The sequence below is a fragment of the Myxocyprinus asiaticus genome, chromosome 46, assembly GCF_019703515.2.
Source record: "Myxocyprinus asiaticus isolate MX2 ecotype Aquarium Trade chromosome 46, UBuf_Myxa_2, whole genome shotgun sequence".
NCBI lineage: Eukaryota > Metazoa > Chordata > Actinopteri > Cypriniformes > Catostomidae > Myxocyprinus > Myxocyprinus asiaticus.
The window spans coordinates 10,583,650-10,606,055 of NC_059389.1; the positions used below are offsets into that span (position 1 = coordinate 10,583,650).

Genomic DNA, 22,406 nt, shown 5'->3' on the forward strand with positions numbered 1-22,406 from the left:
TACAAGTACGCGTTGCATTCTCAAAGTTGCCACATGGGGTGCTATAGCGGACATTAGTGTGAACTGTCCGCTTCTACAGTGAGTTTTCTCTTTCGAACCATCTATGGTCATGATGGAGCAACAGTTTGAAGAAAACAACCTTGTCTCATAGAGTGAACGCTACTATAACAAAATATTTGCAAACTGACTTTTAGGTGCCGAAATTCTGTTTCGTCGCAGTTTCCTGGTGAAATTAACACTTGAGGTGCTACAATAACTGTACGTTTTATTTCTTTCACACAAATCACGACTACAATGGCTGATTATGAGTTTATAAACATGCATTTGACGCACTATTACACACTGCTGTGTTATGATATTGAAACACTTTTACTATAACGCATCCTTTGAAAAACAATACTATAGGCCAGCGGTCACAAATTAGCGGACCGCAGTGCAGGTCCTGACCTTGGCTTGGTTCCATCCGGACCGTGAGACATCTTGACATTTGCTGCCCCATCTCATTGTTTCTATACTTCAAGTGATCAGCACGACAAAACAACGGAGCTGTGTACAGCGCAAGCGCTCGGGTGCAGATAGCACTGATCTTTCAGCGTTGTATCCTTGAATACTTTTCTCTTTTGAGGGCAGGTTTGGGTGGTTTACGAGGATATTTTTTTTAGGTTACAAACTGTTAATTACAAGGGTATTATGCTATAAATATGGTTTATGAGGACATTTCTAGTGTCCCCATAATTCAAATCACTTAAACATACTAAATGATGTTTTTTTTGAAAATGTAAAAATGCAGAAAGTTTTTTTTTATAGAAAGAAAGACTTTTTTTTAGTCAGTGAGTGAGTATTTCAGTACAGTAATTTATGTTGAGTCACAAAAGCCTTTATTGTAAAAGACTGTGTTGATAAAAAGGTTTATAGTGCATTTTATAGTGCTGAATTCAGTGTGTGCTGTGTGGTAGTCTGACCACTCGTCTCATCTCTCACACCGGCTGCAGCAGCACGGAGCTCCGCACGCACATGCTCTTGACACAGACTGCGTCCTGCGAATGCTGCCTGTATAAGGAGGTAGGATTTTTTTTTTTTTTTTTTAATCCCCTTTTCTCCCAATGTTGGAATGCCTAATTCCCACTACTTTAGTAGGTCCTCGTGGTGGCGCGGTTACTCGCCTCAATCCGGGTGGCGGATAACAAGTCTCAGTTGCCTCCGCTTCTGAGACGTCAATCCGTGCATTTTATCATGTGGCTCGCTGTGCATGACTCCGTAAGTGGAGGCTTATGCTAAACTCCACAATCCACACACAACTTACCACACACCCCATTGAGAGCGAGAACCAATAACCGCAACCACGAGGAGGTTACCCCATGTGACTCTACCCTCCCTAGCAACCGGGCCAATTTGGTTGCTTAGGAGACCTGGCTGGATTCACTCAGCACACCCTGGATTTGAAACAAGGTGCTTTTTAAACTGTTCAGAGACCAGTTTCCTTTAGAGTTCCATTCAGCCAAATATGCTGTCGTTTAAACCAATAACTGATTAGGCAGCTGCCTACGTTTTCGGATGCAGCCAAAGCTCGTGTAAAACAGCCCTAACAAAAGTGTAACTCTGATCCTGGCGTCCTCCATTGGTGTAGTTGATTTCGGTGTTGTTGATTTTGTTTTTTGTTGTTGCTATTGAATTGCACGTTCCAACCATGTCAGAAGAAAAATGGTCGACACTAGATAACGTCACTATGGTGGTAACAACAGTATGTGAATGCGAATGCAACCGGGGAAAAGTCTCCTCGGGTGTTCTGTTCCTCGTAAGAGTTCTCATCTAGAAGGTTACTAAAGGAAAAGTACCAGGACTGTAGGTGGGAAAGGGCCCATTTTAACACTTGTATTACATGTGATTAGCTTGTGCGGTGGTTCACCTGATAGAGTGTTAGACTTTGAATTCTGTGGGCTGCGGTTCGGACCATTCAAGCATACAAGCTGACACTTGAGCCAAAAGCATTATAGAAGCGACATGAGATGAAGTGGTTTCTTCAGAAAAAGTGTTTATGTTGCTTTTCATTTTAGACAGTATCGGTTAGGTTTATGTTAAAGGTTTAGGTTAGGGAGGTTTACTCATTAAAACCTCGATCTAATATTTACCTTAAAAGCCTCATCTGATTATGACACCATTTCACTAGTTTCTGGCACTCACTGCTGCCATTTCACTGGGAAATTGCAGCCAAACATGTAATAAGTCACATAATGTTTATTTATAGCAACCTAAATAATAACACTGTTACTAGCCCACAAAAGAGCTCCTCTCCAAGTCTCTATAATATTCTGATCCTTATTTATGGCTCAGGTCCCTTCTTCAATATAGGACTTTTTTTTTTTTTGCCTGCTTTATCATCCTATAAAAGTAATAGCACACCTCTCCTCAACAAGCCATATGATTTGAGGTATCATTCATGTTACATGTACAGTTAAATAGCTATTGTTTTAAAGAATTTAAAGAACGAAAATGTTGAATTCAGGTGTGCTGAATATGTCTTTTCAATATGCGTGCATCCAATTGTTACAGTCACCTACCTTCAATAGCATGCAAATGAGTACATGTGATATATCCAACAACCTGTTGTTCCTGAGCAGAGCATCCCACCTGCACCTGAGAAGGATAGAGAAAAGAGAGTATGAGGACAAAAGAGATTGAAGTGATAACTTTGCCACATCAAAAGTGTAACTGAAATGCAAAGTACTGTCAGCACCCTTTCTCACACTCCATCACTGTCAGCTCATCCCTCATCTGTCATAACACTCTAGATTCCTTTTATCTGGCTGTGGCTTGTCTGGGGAGCATGTTAAAAGGTTATAGTCACAACATGCACACCTCTGAGCTTTTCAAAACACCTGCTCATGTTGTCATTTTATTCAGGCACACCAAATACCTCATTTTCTCTTGCTGGGGCTCATGCATAATATTGCCTTTGTGATGTCATGATCAGATGCACTGAATATTTCGAATGACAAATTGATTAGTTAGGCGTAGAGCCCGACCGATATGGGATTTTTGAGACCGATACCAATTTTAGAGGGGGGAAATTCACAGATTACCGATATGGTGGCCGATATAGCTCATTTTTGAGCTGGAATGGAAACAGACCTTTTCTATGTGGATTTTGCACCAATTTTGCACCGATATGACTATGCAAAGGTACTCAGAAGGCTGCTTTCTTAAACAAATATTTTTTATCACAGAATATTGGACATTATTATTAAACATTGTCAACAAATTCTAGAAATGAACACTGAGAAAATAAAGAATAAATAAAAATACAATAAATAGCTAAATAAACATCAGTAATGTATGTTCAGTATCAGTCAGTTGCTGACCATTAAAATAAAGAATAAATTAAAATTATAGCTAAATAAAAATCAGTACTGTATGTTTAGTATCAGTCAGTTGCTGACCATTTAAATAAAGAATTAATTAAAATTATAGCTAAATAAAAATCAGTAATGTATGTTTAGTATCAGTCAATGGCTGACCATTTAAATAAAGAATACATTAAAATTATAGCTAAATAAACATCAGTACTGTATGTTCAGTATCAGTCAGTTGCTGACCATTTAAATAAAGAATAAATAAAAATAAAATAAATAGCTAAATAAACATCAGTAGTACTGTTTAGTACCAGTCAAATGCTGACTATTTTAATACTGCCAGTCAATTAGGGGCAGGTTGTAAAACAAGAAGCATTTACACCTGCCAAGTCAAGAGATAAACAGCGGCAGCGGTGCTATACAAGTTCAGGGGAAACTTTCAATGGTGGAAAATCAGACTTTTAAATATTACTTTTTGTAAATGCAATGACTGGAATTGTTCGGTTGAAGGGGGTACCAAACTGTGAATCCTGAACAAAACAGTTTTGTGAATACATGTTTACATATTATCTTCCACTCAGCTGACAAGGTATGAAAGTAGCTAAGTGGTTAGCTAGTTAGCTATATGCTCATTGTCACGGAGAGCAAAAGATGGACTTTATTTTCTTTCCAGCATTGCGTCTCACCAACTAGGTAACAAAGTAGCATGAAATCAACACTCAACAGACACAATCCACCACCGCACCATTGTCTGCTGAGCTACAAAAAGATTCTCTGACAAACTATAGCTGGCTAACATAGCAAACAGATGTGATAAACATGAGTGACATGGTTGTCAGGGACAGGGTTAATGTTATATTAGTATATTGAAAAGGGAAAATGATGGGGTCATTGTTTCCAGTATGTATTTCACAAACTAGTTAGCGACTTACCGTGAAGACACCGCTTAACTCCGCACCGCTTAACACAGCACCGCTTAACTCCACACTGTCTGCAGAACCACCGTCACCAGAACCACCGTCAGCTCAGCTCTGTAAACAGTGGAGTCGGAGCGCGCTCTGCTGGACAAACTACGTTATGACACCAATTCTAAATCACCCCAAGCATTGTTTTCTGCATTATATGTTCTGAAAAAAAGTTTTCATATCTGCACATATCGGTAAACATATACGCCGATACGATATATCTGTAAAAGGCTATTATCGGCCGATTATATTGGCCGACTGATAAATCGGTCAGGCACTAGTTAGGAGAGCAAATTAAACAAAACTAAAAGGTTGCAAACTCACACTGAACGATATGTGTTTGACCTTTATTCTGTACTGCTTAACCCCTCTTTTCCTCGGCTTTGTGCACTGGAGTTTTTTGTTTCCTTGTTTTACCCAAATGGTCCATTTAGTGTAAATCATTCAATGACTTACATTGGCTCATCCCCAGCAAGGACTCCTATTCAAAGTGCTGAGAGCTACAGTACGGCTGGCCAGTTTCTCTACTGCCTTTTAAACAAGAAAGCCCCAAAAGTCAGTCTCCACACATTGCAAGCAACAGGCAGTAATAAATGCCATTGCGTTTGAGGTGATTTGTAGATTTAATTATGTTAATGAGAGTCTGACAGTGGTTTGTACTGTGAGCTCATATCTTTGGACCAAACATGGCTGTTACTCTTTCATTTCACTGCTCACTTTGCCTTCTTATGTTCTCTCTTTCTGCCCTCCCTTGCTTTCTCTTTCTGCATCCTTGTGTATGAATAATTCAAGTGTTTATCCATGCTTGGGTAAGAGTGTGTGTGTTTGCGTTTAAAGACTAGAGGAGGTTGGGAGCTCGGAGGGAGAAATTGTTATTTTGCATGTGTGAGACCTTGCATAATGTTTTATTTGAGATAATGCTGAAGTGTGTAGTTTTTATGTTCAAATACTTTCTGTAATTCCAGCTTAATATGCATAAAAAATTACAGGTAAGGCCTTTGTAGGCTGATTTCCCCGAAAAGTGTAACACTGTGACTCTGTAGTGCTATCAAAACATTGTTTTGTTTGTTTGAGCATCCCAACCAGTCTGACACAGCAACATTGACTCAGCCAATGGTTTAGGCTATCTGTTTGACTGACCAATGGCAAGATGGGGAAAGTGTTCATAAAACCATTTGGCAATTCCATTAGTGGATCAGAAATGACACATTTCAGCTTTAAAGTGCACGCGAGTGTACGTGTTTGTTGGTGTGTGTGTGTGTGTGTGTGTGTGTGTGTGTGTGTCTGTGCACATACATGCAAATAAGTGATAATGAGCAGTGTGCTAATTGGAATTTGTCTGCCGCATGTGGGATCTCTTAGAAGGTTAAAGATTATTTGCACAAAGGAGGAAAAATCGGCTGGCTCAGTAAGTCCAACATGCAAACACACACACACTCATAGTCTGGATGTCTAATAAACTTCCTCCATCCTTCTAATCCACTACTAAAAGCAGCTTGAGCACTGAGCTGACAGAGCTCATAGAGCTGATAACACAGACAGAGCAAAGAAACAACTAAAGCTGAAGACTGCTAGTGCTTTACACTAACAAATCTTTTTAAACAGAGCTGACCACAGCAAGAGAAATGGGTCACAACCCTTCAGCGCTATTTGCAAGTGCTAGTTTTAAACGGCTGTATTCTACATTTTATGTACCTTTTATGTACTGTAAAAGCACTTACATTAATTCTTCTGTTAAAACGTCAGTATTATTTGAGCTGAAAAGTTGTTTAAATTGTAATTTTTGGGGCTGCCTACTAACTGGAATTTAGGGGTTTACTCCATTATGTTTGTCATGACAACAAAATTGTATATAACTTTACACAGAAAAGGTTAGTAAGTGATTTAATCACACAAAAATCACATTAACATGCATATTGTTTAGGTCTTGTGGCTATACTTTTGAAACAGTGAGTATTTGAAAATGTATTAAACATTACGGATTGGCCCCCATTCACTTCCATTGTAAACAGTAACCACATATTCAGGATGGGGGGGTAACTTACCATGCACCCTATTGAGAGAGCCCCTAATCACGACCAAGAGGCGTTTACCCCATATGACTCTACCCTCCCTAGCAACCGGGCCAATTTGTTTGCTTAGGAGACCTGGCTGGAGTCACTCAGAGCACCCTGGATTAGAACTCACGACTCCAGGGGTGGTAGTCAGCGTCAATACTCGCTGAGCTACCCAGTCTCCCGTGATTGTACCTTTAAGACATCTATAGTATATGCAAATGACCTCTGTTATAAATGGCTAACCACTATGAACTGGTGTAGTTCACACTGTTGCTTATCAGGACAGGTAAAGTTACTGAATTAAGCAATAAGGCATGTGAGGCCGTGCTATATTGTGAATATAGTCACAGCTGAAGGGTGTTGTTAGGCACGACGCAAAGCAACTCCTTTAGCCATGACTATATTCACAATATGGCACAGCTTCGAGTGCCTTATTGCTTTTATAAAACAGTCACCACATAATAAAAATATTAAGGACATTAATGTTAAATTAAAATGCTATATTTTGTAAAAAAAAAAAAAACAAACAAACAAACAAAAAAAAAAACATTAAATGCCATACTTCTGCCAGAAAATATAGTCCCTGGCAGAAAACAGTAAACAGGATGTTGCTAGGCAACAAGAATAACAGTCAGTTATGGGTGTTGCAGAGTGATACAGAAAGAAGTTCTGTGAAGAGGTCAGAGCTCAAGGGGTGCTCTAGTGATGATTACTGTGAACTGTCTGCTTCTAGGGGCAGTGGTGGCTTGGTGGTTAAGGCTCTGGGTTATTGACTAGATGGTCAGGGGTTCAAGCCCCAACACTGCCACGATGCCACCGTTGGGCCCTTGAGCAAGGCCCTTGACCCCATCTGCTCCAGGGGTGCCGTATCATGGCTGACCCTGCGCTCTGACCCCAGCTTGGCTGGGATATGCAAAAACAGGGGCAGTGGTGGCTTGGCAGTTAAGGCTCTGGTTTACTGACTAGATGGTCAGGGGTTCAAGCCCCAACACTGCCACAATGCCACCGTTGGGTCCTTGACCCTATCTGCTCCAGGGGTGCTGTATCATGGCTGACCCTGCACTCTGACCCCAGCTTAGCTGGGATATGTGGAAAAAAGAATTTCATTGTATATGTGCAAATGTATAATGTGTGATAAATAAATATAATTAAATTAAATTCTATGCTGAGTTGTCTCTTAAGTCAACTACTGTTATGGCAGGGTAACAGTTTAAAGAGAATATTAATGAGCATGTAAGGTGAAGTCAAATTATTTTTGGTAACTTACCAAAATAATAACAAATCCAATTTAATAGCACAGACTTCTGAAGGTAACTCTATCGTTTCTTTTGAGTACTGAGGTTTGTTACCACCACAGTAATGCAAGAACACACGTTGTGTATGTTTAACCGGACCATGTCTAAAATCTGTCAACTCTGACTGGCCCAAAATCTAAAGACTGGAGCCGAACAGTAGCCGATTATCAAACAAATACACGTAAACATTCCTCTATACAAACAGAAAGCACAGAACTGCTTGAAGCACATGTGCTAACAATATACGAACCATGTTGCACACTCAAAAGAGTGCTCTACCCTTGACGTTGCGAGTGCAGATCGCTCTTGAATAATAATAAGGGGCTGAACGTACATGCTGAAAAGCCTTAATTAGAGGGCCGCTCATTCCTACGGGAAGCATTTTTAATTAATATCTCCACTCCACACACATCCCTCCCTCTCATCCTCCCTCCCCCCATTCATTTTCTAGCCCCACGCCCACCCCAAATCGTTTGACACAGAGGCTCCAATCGTAGGGTTTTTAGACTCTCAATTCTCACTGTACTGGGCCAATGAGAGAGAGAGAGAGAGAGAGAGAGAGAGGGAACCTCCACAATCTTGTTCCATCTGAGTAAGTTAATTAAGCCAAAACTTTTTTTTTTTTCATAAGAACTAAAGTGTGAGCTTTCTAACTAATTATTTTGAGTTTTGCTCCAGTCACCAAGCTCTTGTGGGATTTTCACAGCAGTTCTTTTCTGCAGTTACTCTATCTGTGTCAAACACAAGGTAACTGTGTGAACTGAATCACTTACAGTTCAAATTTACTCTGGTCCAAGTTCTGTCCTCATTAAAAAGTCAACATAAAATCAAATTTGACCTTGTTTACTTTCTTAATGCACACTCCTTAACAATTCATCAGTCCATGTTTTTCCAAAGGAAAAAAAAATACGTCAGTCTTCGTAATATTTAATCAAAATGCAACAACATGCTCTTTCTGACTTTGACCAATGAATTTCCTTTACTATGTCCAGTTGTTCAATATTAAAAATAATTTTATTGCACTTACAGTCAGCAATTTCGAGCCAGTGAAAAGCTTTTGAGCTAAATATAACTAGAAACATTTCCAGACATAATTTAAAAATATTCTGAATAGGTTTTCCATTGCCATGTAGATGTTTTTAACCAATAGCCAAAAAAGCTATTTAAGCATTGTTTTAGGAAAGTCTGGCTCCATTATGGCCCACTTTTCACAGTCCAAACAATCCAGTCCTACACTTTGTCCTGTTTAATATCCTGTTTACAATAAAATATGTCACATTACAGAAGTAAAATGGGTTGTCAACTTTCATATTGACTATAACTTGACATAAAAAATATAGTTACCCTAGTCCTATTTTGAAACCTTCAGGGCTGGATAACAGGCTTATTTTGTGGTTCAAAAGCTAACACTAAGCAAATAAGAGGCCAGAACCTTTCAGCAATATTCAATCAATAATTCTAGAAACAGCTGCGTAAACCTACAACACCATGATAGATTGAACATCAATTCGAGTGAGAATCTCTGTAGTGAGAATGTGGCATTGACCTGTTGTCCTTCTGTGTACAGTTTTCAATTTGTAACAAGCCCCTCACACACACACACACACACACACACACACACACACAGACTCAGTGTTTGTATTTATCATCCTTGTCTGACATACAATGGCGGTTGGCCTGTTGCCTTTTGGAAGGAAAAGGAGATCAGGTCTGGAATGTGGCCAGAATCAGCCACCGTGCTGAAAGAGTAATGACATCTCCAGCCTAAAAGCCTGAGTTCATCATCACTCTAGATGAGAGCTACACATACAATAGCTAATACGTATACAAATCATGCAACATTTCTCACACCTTAACTGTGCTCTACACTGAGCCTACCTAAGTATGTGCCACAGTACATAAAGATCTAAGGGAAACTGGCTTGGACTTTCATATTTGTTATTAAATATCACTTTAGTTCATAATCCAGGAGTTAACAGACATTTACATCTTTTGCACTACAATGCATCATGTAGAAAACATAGGCTTCATTGGAGAATGCTTGCAACAGCAGATACAAGACAAATGATCCTGTCTGTACAAAATACAGACTCTAATAAGCATAAAATACTGTTTTATAGTAAAACTTATAATTGCAATATAATCTCAGCATAAGTGCAAAGTCCCATTAAGACCATATATAATGAAACACACTTCGGCAATGTACGTCCACCAAGATTCAACAAAGAGAGGAAGCATATGTTTCTGAAGGCATGACAGATGAGTGTTTCAAACAGGCCCTCTGGGCTACAAAGGGCTAGTTGTAAATTATTCAGACTGTTTGTATACACTCAAACCACCAGTCCAGCTTTAAGTAAAGGGAACACATGCCATGAAACATTTAAGAACAGGAACAGGCCCTGATGGCACAAATTGATAATATCGATGTATTAAGTGAAAAGTACTTTTTGAAGTATGATAATTAATAAAGAAATCTAATCGATAAGCAATATATTGTAACTTGGTGGGATATTTACTTTATGGCAAAAGTATTTGGACACCCCAACACCACACCCATAAGTGCTTGTTGAACATTTAATTTCAAAATCACGGGCTTTAAAAAAAAGTTGGTCCTCCTTTTTCTGCTATAATAGCTTCATCTTTTCTGGGAAAGCTTTCCACTAGAAGTTGAAACAATCGGCTGTCCAATTCATCCCAAGGGTTTTCAGTGGTGTTCAGGTCTGGGCTTTATTCAGGACAGTCAAGTTTAGTCAGTAAACCATTTCTTTATGGACATCACCTTGTGCAAAGGGACATTGTTATACTGGAACAGAAAAGGTATGCACCATTCTACTAAAAATGTTTGATTTACAGTACGTTAATAATGGGTGTAGAAGAAGGTGTCCGGATACCTTAGACCATGTAGTGGAAATTATCATTTTTAGAAGTCCTTTTACCATTGCAGGTTTTAGGGTGTAGTTAATCAACTTGGAATGTAGCTAATCCACTTTTGAAGCTTATGTCAAAACAAAGCTACATCAAAGAATCTAAGAAACACGGAAAGAAATGCACTCACCTTGGCAAAAAGAACTCCCTTAGCAGCCAGAGCATCCTCGCTGCGCCCATTGGGAAAGCACTCATAATGGGCATCCAAAATGGGATAGCGACTGGCCAACAGCAATCCACTGTTCAAGAACTTGAACTGGGAGCAACAGCCTTTCCAGCCATAGCGTCCCACGTCGCTCAGCACGAAGGGGAAATAGCGGTGCAGCTGCCTCCTGAGCCTGTCTGCAGCCCGCCTGTCGAAGACTTCCTGCAGACACAGGAAGTCCAAGTTGGCTGGGAAGAAAGCGGAGATCTCGTGGTCAAAGCCGTCATCGCCGTGACGCCGCTTGCGCCCAATGGGTCTTTTGAAGACTGAGGTGCGGTGTTGTGAAAGGGTGTTATTGGGCGATATGCCTCCATCAGCTGCATGGAATCGTACCAGGGATTCCCTAGAGGCAGTGCGGCTTTCTAGGCTACCTGTGTCTCCATCACCGGTCTGATGGTTACCTTTTTCAGCCTCGTCTGGCTCTGGATCAGGAGAGGTAATGCTGATCTGTACTCCAGCTGGATGGAGAGGACAGTCCTCAGAGTTTTGGGTGCTGTTGCTATGCACTGGACACTCACTGGAGGCATGTGGGTCTGAAAACTGATGGACCGGACAGTCTGGGACATGCTCTTCTCCATTGGGGTGAAGAGGACACTCAGAGGAATTCTGGGCTCCAGTGTTGTGGATGGGACAATCCAAGATTGTACCTCCTGAGGGATGGATGGGACACTCTGTTAAGGGCTCAGTCTCAGTTTCAGTGGTGACCGTAGGTTCGGGACGATGGTCCAGAGAAGAGGTGCGACGGAAGCCCTGAGTCGCCAAGCTGCAGAAGGATGTGGCACTAATCGAAGTATTAGTGGGCGAGTCGATGTATATCTTGATCTGCGGTCTACTGGCACCATTTCGGATCCGTTTTCCCACTTCCCGTGCCCGCCGTTGAGTATATGCCAGGTTGTTGAAGCGTGCTAGTGAGTCCGGCAACAGGCAAACGTTGGCACTCCCAAAGCAAAAGCTGCAACCCTGAGGGCGCCACTCAGCAAATGCCGCCCCATTCCCAGCAACTCCTCCCTGCTCATCGGCATGCTTGTCTGGTTTCTGGTGGGAGTAGATGTACGGGTTCCTGATGCTCTGCAATGGGGCCCACAAAATGAAGCCAAGAAAGGCCAGTGGGAGGGATGCCAGTAGCAGCACCAGGTACAGTGGTGTTGAGATCAGGACCCCTAGTGCCAGGAATGAGCAGGGATCCTGGGAGCGTCTACGTTTCTCCAGTGATGTTGCAACACAGGATGCCAGCAACCGGTCCAACAGCCAGTAGCAAGGGAAAACAAAGGCCCAAGACAGACGGCTCAGGAAGCTGAGGAAGGCACTGGGGTAGGGTGTAGTGTGCAAGACCATTTCTGGCTCACCTTCTAGACCAACTTCCCTTTTAAAAAACAATACAAAAAAACAACCACAAGTTAACCCGCCCCCCTGTGGTGGTAGAAGGTACACTACATGGTTCTTTCACTGTGTTCAACTTTGAATACAGGATATAATGTGTTCCGTGCCCAGCCTCAACCTTGAGTGGGTCTGCAATGCTACAGTCTTATGATGAATCTGATCATGGTGATGGCAAAAAAAAACTCCTGGGATCCAGAATATTCCACACACGGCAATGCAAAAGGTAGTGAGGCTTCGTTAGTGCAGAGCCTGCAGACAAGCGGGGGGGAGGGGGTAGGGGGTGGGGGGGGGGGCAGAATAAACAGGCAATCAGTTGAAAGTGGAGGATAATGTGCAATCAACAAAGTAAAATTTCAAACGTTTCTGAAATCATGATGAATAATAAATAATAATAGCTTTTCATAGAATACAGTGTGCCAGGTCACCAAATGTAGCTGGCTGTGTAAGAACACGGCTAAAAGTGTTTCATATTTTCATTTTCAAGTTAAATATATAATTTGTAAAATCTTGTTGTTTATAAATAAACTAAAAGCTGATATTACATATTATCAGCTTGACCTTATAAATGTTCATTATTCAAATTTGTGCAGCCACAGTTATTGTTGGGGGAATTTTCACAAAAGTGGTCTACCAGACAGGGCTCCAGACTAAAAAAATGACTTAGGAGCCATTGGCTCCTAAACTGAAACATTAAGGAGCCAAATGGCTGTTTTTTGTAGTAAAATCACAGATTTTCTTGATTTAGATAGAAAGTCAGCTGATAACCCATTCATCAAAGGTTTAATAAACAGTATATATAGCTCAGAAGATAAGTTTGCATTCCCTTTTGCCTCATAAATGTTCACACTACTTTCATAATTTATACAAATATAAGAGATAAAAGATTTTTATTTTATTTAGTACTGCTCTTTAGAAACTACATTACAGATATTTACATATAGTATACATATAGCAGTGTGTTGTCTTCTTGAGCATCAATGCATGTTTTCACCTTGTGTAATAGTTGTGTACAAGTCCCACAATTGTCCTAAGTGTCAAAAGCTTATTTATATACTGTATATATAATTGTAATTGTTTTAAAATATTGCCTTAGTCTTTCTTTACTGTTACAGGATGGCTCCAGACACAGAGACTACAAAAGTGCAAATTGAATGAAATCCCAGATGCAGTTTATTGTGCTACTCCTATCCCAATTAATAATTACCTGAAGAGAAAAAGTGGTAAATAATACAGGACTTTTAATTATAAAGAAGCTTGAAATACACATGGAACTTTTATTTTGAAATGTCTGCACTCCCAGTTGTGAGCACACTGATGGCTGATTCTCTAAGAAAATGAATCGGATTCAAACTGCTAACCAAGCTCCTGAGTTCAAACCCTCAGTTCTTTTCAGGTGATTCATTAAAAAGATCCAGTTCAAAAGAGTAATTTGCTCATGACTCTCTCACGCTGGGTTTGTTGTTGCGTGCAGTGCAGCGAGCTCGTCAGAAACAGAATGGGTGAAAAGCAGATTAGTCCCACTAGTGCATGCGCTAAAGATGTATTCAATAATTCACAAGATGATATCTGACGAAACCGCATATGAACGCACACTAAGTTTTAAATTATTGTCGCAATCAATTATATTTTAGTCGTAGTCTGGAGCCCTGCCACATGTGGCTTGTTTTCTCGAGTGACCTCCGGATTTCAACAAAGGAGAATTTAGGATAATTACCATTTAAAAAGCTCCCACTGCACAGGTGTCACTATAAAATATGATAACTAAGTCCCTTTGTAAAGTGGCAGTGGAAAGAACTGGTTGTTTTTTCTGGTTGTTGCACATGAAATAAACGGGCAGGAAAAGTAGGCACACACCATATGGAATAGATGAGAAAGATTAGACTGCATCCTCACAAAGATAATTAAAAGCGGTTACTTAAAAGCAGATAAGAAAAGAAATTCTTTGTGATGTGGAAATACCAATTAAATTTAAATTGTTCTCAAACAAAGCATTCTCAAGAACTCAGTGAGATGTTATAATTATTTTGTTTTAGACCTTTTATTCTGTGTGATTTAAAATATGATTAATATAAACACAATTAAAGTTAAAGTATATGATTTTTTTCAGTGTTAAATTATTCCATCTATCCCATCTTAATATACAGGGACAACTGTAAGTAAGCCAATCATGAACTTATTTCCTCGTAATCTGTAAACACTGTCACAGTGGAACTTTAAAACATTGCTTGTTTGTTTGAGTGTCCCAACCCCATTGACACAACATTAACCAATGGCATGAGTTTGGGGCGGGACTATCTGCTTGACTGACCAATAGCAGATGGGGGAAGGTGATCGGAAAATAATTTATATATAAATTCTAAAAATGCAGAAAGTTTGTGTGTGTGTGTGTGTGTATATATATGTATGTATATATATATATATATATATATATATATATATATATATATATATATATATATATATATATATATATATATATATATATATATATATATATACACACCGATCAGCCACAACAGTGTAGGTCCCCCTCCACCAAAACAGCGCCAACCCGCATCTCAGAATAGCGTTCTGTTCTGGCGTTTTTGGCACCATTCAGAATAAATTCTAGATACTGTTGTGCGTGAAAATCCCAGGAGATTAGCAGTTACAGAAATACTCAAATCGGCCCATCTAGCACCAACAATCATGCCACGGTCCAAATCATTGAGATCTAATTTTTTCCCCATTCTGATGGTTGATGTGAACATTAACTGACGCTTCTGACCCATATCTGCATGATTTTATGCACTGCACAATGTCTACGGTAACTCAGATAACCGCTCTTTACAATTGTGGTGAGAAGAATATAATTTTAGAATGCTATTCTGCAGGTTGGCACCGTTTTGGCAGCACGAGGGGGACCTACACAATATTAGGCAGGTGGTTTTTTGACAAATTTGTCCCCATATTATAGCTTAGTACGTATACTCACATACACACACATGCAGACACTTTAAAGTCAACATGAAATCAAAATAGACCATATTTACTTCTTACAAAAATACACTTTTACACTCACTGTGAACGATTCACGCTTATTATTTCAATGAAACAGCTTTAATCAGTATGTAATGACTTGATTCCCTCTGAAACTTTTCTTTTCAACTGATCTGATCAAGTCCTCTTATTTTTCAACCCCTCCCCTCAAACTTCTGTCTTTTAGAGGCAAGTTTTCGCAATCCAATCAATTCCTGATGGAAAAATTAAGTCCCGCCCTACATTTTTTTTGAAACTGACTGTCCTGTTTCACTTTAAAATACCTCACATTTCCGAAGTAAAATGGGTGTCGAATGTCAATTTATACTGACTTTAAGACTTGTAATGATAAACATAATGAAACTAGTCTTATTATGAAACCTTCAGGCCTGTATGGCAGGCTTACTCTCTGGATCAAAGGCTGAAAACTGTTTCATATAGACTTTAAGCAGCACAGACACCTCTAACATTTACACTTGTGGCCAAAGCAACACATGCACTCACATACAATAGACCTTTCACACACAAGTTTTCTAAAAATACACACAAATAAAGCACATTACAAATAAAACCCAACCCTCTTGCTTGTACTCTACCCATAAGATTACAATGGTTTACCTAGATAAGCATTACCAGCAAACACAGAGCATCACGTACACATAATCCCTTTGCATCCACACTCACCTCATCTGCACACACACACACCCAATCTGTGGAATAATAATTTCCAGGGTTTTATCCATCACGGCTGACTAATCTGCTCAGGACCAGCGCACCGACTGAGTAGTGGCCTAGACATGAGGCGAAAGCTCATCATTTGTTGAGAGGGCTGATTTTGACAGCCTGCTGTGATTACGGTGCTGCGCTTGGGAGAATTTGAGCCGTCCGACTCGGAGAGTGACAAAAAAGGCCGTCTGTGCTGAAGAACAGGAAAAGGAAGCACAGTAAATAAATGTGTTGTAGTCTGCAGCTGTGCATGCTGTATTACCACACACATTACCACACACAAACACGCTCACACATGTGCAGAGGGGGGTTAAGTGACTGTGCCTTTAGGTTAAGTATGCTTACCACTGAGTAGCTTTCAGGTCACACACACAGACACACACATATAAAGATTGCAAAGGGAATCTGGTGCAACAACAATGTCCTCAACTCATGGATACCCTGAGAAGGTCCTGCTGTTATTTTGCACCTACAATATACACAACAGTAAACACACACACGCACGCACACACACACACACACACACATATGTTGGTGCGGCTATTCTTATGAGGACTCTCCATAGACATAATGATTTTTATACTGTACGAACTATAGATTCTATCCCCTAACCCTAACTCTACCTTTAAACCTAACCCTCACAAAAAACTTTCTGCATTTTTACACAAAAACAAAAAACAGTTTAGTATGTTTTTAAGCGATTTGAATTATGGGGACACTAGAAATGTCCTCATAAACCACATTTATAACATAATACCCTTGTAATTACCAATTTGTAACCTCAAAAAAAGTTCCTCGTAAACCACCCAAACCCCCCTCTCTTTAAGACTAGTAGCATCAGTCAGTAAGTGCGTATAACGAGAGAAGATATGCATAATTTCTCTAGCCCATCCATGCGTGATTAGAATTAAATGTTTCTGTCAGTTTAAATGGCCTGGATCGCCTGCTTGGATTGTCACGGAATGACTGTCATGATTTGTGAATCAGAGGAACTGACACTGAAGTATTTGATTCTGGCTGATGGAATACACGCGGAAGAGGAAGATATTAGATGAGCGCTCGACGGGAAGAAAACACTGGATTTTCGTGAGGTTCATGAATTACAGAATTTTAAACAAGATATCTGCATATTTGCAGATGGTATATAATATAAGTTTTATTGATATTTACCTTTTATCATTATAAAAGTTACAGGGAACTGTTGAGGAGAGACCGTTAGAATACGTGCTTCACAGGAGCGTTCCACAGGATGCTGGATCTGCTGAAGCTGTGTGAGGTTGGTTTATTACATCTGTTTAAACGAGATATGCGCATATTTGCAGATGGTATATGATGTTAGTTTTATTGAGATTTGACATTTTATCATTAGATAAGATAGTTAAAAGATACAAGGAACTGTTTAGAGACAGGGAGAATGAAACATGCGAGCACATAAACATTATGAGCTCAAACGCTTCTGCTGCAGACTGTTTAAATGAAACTTTGTTGCACACCGGTCTATTATTGTAGTAACACGATGGCACGTAACAACAAAACAAACTGTGATTGGTCATTTACATGATTTACATGCAAGCAGGCGATTCTCAGTGCCCTCAAGAAACAAATCGGCCAAAGGGGAAAATGTATCGGCCAATGCCGATAAGTAAAACAATTCAGAATATCGGCCAATTTATCGGCCTCTGCGATTTATCAGTTGACCACTAGTTGAAACAGTTCACATTGTATTCAGGAGGCTTCTATCTGCCTTTATGATCACCCAAACACCCTTCTTGTGTGTTTACTTTGTGAGTATGCACTTAAAATGTTATGTGTGCCTTCAATTGCTAGCCTTCAAGGTCTAATATTGCTCCAGTACCAACCAGAAGACTGATAATCAAGGCAATAAATGAAATGAATGTGGACACCATCAGGAAGTCTGTTAGCTAACACCGTGTTTAGAAAGCCTCACCTATAGATCTGTTTAAACACAAATCCTTTACCTTCTAATCAATACTGATCACAACTTTCCCCATGAGGAAAAGGGGGAGAGAGAAAGATAAAGGCAGAGAGGGACAGAGAAATGCCACATCAATATCTGAGACTGTTTACTTTCTATAAGCGTGATAAAAAAAGTTTGTTTTGTAGGAGCCAAAGAAAGGTTTTAGGTTCCTAATTATTTGATTTAAAGGCTTAGTTTACCCCAAAATGAAAAGTCTGTCATTATTTACTCTCGTAACCCGTATGACTGTCATTCTGCCTAACATTTCCTTTTATGCTCCTCAGAAGAAAGTAAGATATACAGTTTTGGATCAACGTGAGGGTGAGTAAATGACATAATTTTAATATTTGGGTGAACTATCCCTTTAAGGCACCGTTTTTTACTCCATCTAAGAGCCTAAAGTAAGACATCTATACAGTTCATGTTTCTGGCCTTTACTCTTAAAGCTCACTCTTTCCGTTTCTTTTTTCCTTATTGGCTACCTTTTTCTCTCTCTTCCTGTAGTTCATTAATAATAAACCTATAGGACAGAACCACAGCCCCGCTTGATGGGTTTGCGTCAAACTCTCACATACACTTATCCGCCTTATCGCACACCATACAAAAACAAACAAACAATAAGTGGCTTGAGTGCTCACTGGAAGATTCATACATCAGTTTTCATTCACATCCTTCAAGTTTCACATTTATTTAATTCTTTCTCTCGTGGCTTAATGTTATTATAAAATGACCGCAACAGCAATATGATCAATGTAGTGCCCTGAGGTAATCCTCAAACTTTTATCTGCCTGTCTCATCTCCCATTTTGCCTATTAATTTTCTATTGAAGTTGGGTAATGCTTATTCTTGACTAATATGTATGTGTGTGTGTGTGTGTGTGTGTGTGTGTGTGTGTGTGTGTGTGTGTGTGTGTGTGGCAGAGCGAGCAAGCAACACTACACTGAGCACACAAGGGAGTTTGTTGCCATGGCAACACTGCACTCACTCATGAACAGTATTGCTGTTGTCTGTCAGTCTGGCCAATGCCCCCCTTAGTATGACGTGTATACACAAACGAACACACACGTTTTTCTATCTGGGACAGGACTTTCCATTGACTTCTATTGTTTTTATACAGAGTGAATAAAAAATGTTATACCCTAATTTTTACATTTATATTAAAACATTATTTAGTATGTCTACAATCTGTGGTTCTGAGGGAAACTGTGTGTAGTCCTGATATCGAATTGATGTCATTTTCACTTCGTCCTTTTTATTTGCCTCGGGAGTTTCCCCGAATTTCTATTATGGTTGTTTACATCCACCCGAGGGCTAATATTAACAATGCATCGGATATTTTATGTAAAACTGTACAAAGGCTGCAGTGTATTTCACCTGATGCACCCAGTTTTGTGATGGGACAAGCTCCCAGTGACTTTTACCAATATGTGAACTGCCTGACAAGAAACAAGAAGTATTTGGATCTCCGCTTTGGGTCTATTAAAGGGGTGTACAAGTCTGCTTTAAGAGCCCCCCTCAGCATGTCTGATCATTCCACTGTTTATCTTGCACCTACCTACAAACCTGCATTGAAAAGGGGGAAAACAGAGAAAAGACTGGTTCCCGTATGGTCTAATGACTCAATTCAAAGCCTGAAGAGCCTGTTATGAATGCACTGATTGAGATTTGTTTAAGAATGTTTGTAGAGATTTAGATGATTTTACGGAGACAGTGATGGCATATATTACATTCTGTGAAGAATTAGTTACTCCACAGAAAATGTGTACAATTTTTCCCAATAACAAACCATGGATCACAAGATCTGTTAAAAATGTAATTAATTTAAGGAACATCTATTTTAATCAGGGGGACTACACTCTGTATAGAGAAGCTCATAAACAAGTAAGAAAAGAAATAAAGCTTGCTAAATTGTGTTATAAGGATAAGGTGGAGACTTTGTTGATAGCAAACAGAAATTCTCGTCTTGCTTGGGATGGATTTAAAAACTTGATTGGAATTCAACAAAAGACAAGAAGTATTAAATTAGGAGGTAAGTCAAGTTTTGAGCTAGCAGATGACCTTAATCAATTTTACACATGATTTGATATTCTTGATTTTACTTTTGAACTTTCTGTTTATGAGAACGTGGAGGGTTTAGATACAAACGTTAAGTTTCAAGTCAACACAGTTGACATTTATAAATGTTTTAGTCAAGTTAAAGCTAAGAAGAGCCTGGCCCTGATCTTATTGGTGGTAGACTGCTCCGTAATTGTGCAGAGCAGCTTTCAGATATCTTTTCTTTTCTTTTTAATAAATCACTGCAGCTTTCTGAAGTCCCATGCATTTTGAAAGATTCTGTAGTTGTCCCTGAAGCTAAGAAAAGTTATCCTTAGTCTCTTAATGACTATAGGCCAGTGGCACTCACTTCATTAGTGATGAAGACCTTTGAAAAAATTAGTTAAGGATGAGATTTTAGCCTCGACATATTCGCTACTCGATTCTCTTCAGTTTGCTTATAGAATCGGTAGAGGAGTAGAGGATGCCACTTGCACTCTGCTTAGCTTTGTTCTGGGGCACCTGGAGGGAACCAAAAATCATGGAAGGCTGCTTTTTATTGGATTCTCCTCTGCTTTTAATTGTATTCAGCCCCACATTTTAGCTAGAAAGCTCATTGATCACTTTAAGTTGGATTTTAAAACAGTGTGTTGGCTGGTTGATTTTTTTTTTTTTTAACAAATAGATCCCAGAGAGTATGTGTCATTGGTGTGCTGTCCAGCAAATTGGTATCTTCTACTGGCTCTCCACAAGGATGTGTTCTGTCCCCACTTTTATTTTCTTTATACACTAATGACTGTCAGAGTAAATGTGAGGGAAGGTATATTATCAAATTTGCTGATGATTCAGAAACTGTATCTCTACTTAATGATTCTGACTGCAGCCATGGTCCTGTAGTAGATATGTGCACACAATGTGATCAGTCTTTTTTAAATATTAATGTTCTTAAGACTAAAGAGATTTCCATTGTTTTCCATAGGAAATATTTTCCTATTATGCCTGTTGTCTTAAAGGGACAACCTGTGGAGGTTGTCAAGCAATTGGGAACTGTAATTGATGACAAACTGATTTTGAGGCTAATACTGATGTCATTCGAGGTAAAGCTCTCCAGCGAATGTATTACTTGAGGAAACTTCATAGTTTTAACATGGATGTCACTTTTATGAAAATGTTTTATTCTTGTTTTATCGAATCTGTTTTAACTTTTCTTTTATTTGCTGGTATGGTCACCTTAACGTAAGAAACAAGAGTAAATTGTGTAACATTGTTAATATGTGTAATAAGTTAGCTGGTACTGAATTTACTAATCTGACGCAATTGTATATGACTAGAGCAACTAGGAAGGCTTTGTTCACTGAGTTTTGGTTGCTTCCCTTTGGTCGGTGATACAAACTTCCTTAATGTAAGACCAACAGATACAAATACTAATTTATTCCAGCTGTTACCACTTTTATAAATGATTCATTGTAATTTCTCCTTTGTGTTTTTTTTTTTTTTTTTGTGTGTAAATTGAGTGTTTATGTATGTGTATGTATGAACTGCTGCCAACATTCCAAATTTGCCTCTGTAGAGGACAATAAAGGCTGAGCTTGAACTTGTACAAAGCCATTTTCCTTTCCTACTAATGATTTTCTTGGAACTACATGTTACTATAGTTCTCAAAATTAGGAAACACAGTTTGTACTCCCCAAATACAAACATGCAGGTTTAGAACTTGATTATACAAGCAGAAACTCTTCTGCTGAATTAAGCTCATGTTGTAAAAATAAGCCTTGTTAATTATGGAATATAAAGCTGTCAGATTAGAGTTATTTATTCTTCCGTCAAAGAGAGCTTTTCCATTTGCAAAGCGAATTAAACATTGATTTGTCAACAACTTGTCTGTTTTCTGTTTTACAGTTAATAATCTGACAATCTTAAACACGCTCTTTTCAACAACATTAAAAAAATTACTTAGATTTTTTTTATTTATATACAAGTAAAAGGACCCATGAAAAACAAAGAAATTCATTCATATTTAAAAGGTTTTCAGTGCCTAAGCATGTCCGCTAAAGACAACATCATCTGGAAAACACTGCATTCTTCTTTTAAGTGTCATAGTTACATTTACGCATTTGGCAGACGCTTTTATCCAAAGCGACTTACAGTGCCCTTATTACAGGGACAATGCCCCTGGAGCAACCTGGAGTTGAGTGCCTTGCTCAAGGACACAATGGTGGTGGTTGTGGGGATTGAACCAACAATCTTTTGCTTACCAGTTCAGTGCTTTAGTCTGTCTGTCCACTACACCACCACCACTCCATGTGTCATAGTTGTATTACATCATAAACATCGCAAAACATCTGCTAAATTACCTTCTAACATAAGACAGGTAACGTTTTAGTGGCATAAAAATGATATCTTTTAAATAAAGCAGACATAGAAAAGCCAATTTCAGCTGCATATGTAAGAGTAAATGCTAAAACGAAATCAA

At 39.2% G+C, this 22,406-nt stretch overlaps 1 protein-coding gene across 2 annotated transcripts in view; it reads right to left on the reverse strand.

Annotated features, from left to right (window-relative positions):
- The window catches only part of LOC127436143 (sphingomyelin phosphodiesterase 3-like), a 59,856-nt gene that overhangs the window by 12,416 nt on the left and 25,034 nt on the right, over nt 1-22,406 (reverse strand). The window contains exons 1-3 of one of the 2 annotated variants that reach the window (XM_051690094.1): nt 15,880-15,904; nt 10,723-12,426; nt 2,559-2,634 (exon numbers count right to left, since the gene is read on the reverse strand). In XM_051690094.1, the coding sequence (XP_051546054.1) occupies nt 2,559-2,634; nt 10,723-12,132 (1,486 nt within the window). In that variant the 5' untranslated portion in view covers nt 12,133-12,426; nt 15,880-15,904. Of the gene's footprint in view, nt 1-2,558; nt 2,635-10,722; nt 12,427-15,879; nt 15,905-22,406 lie in introns of those variants that run through there. The other variant, XM_051690093.1, reaches the window with a different exon arrangement.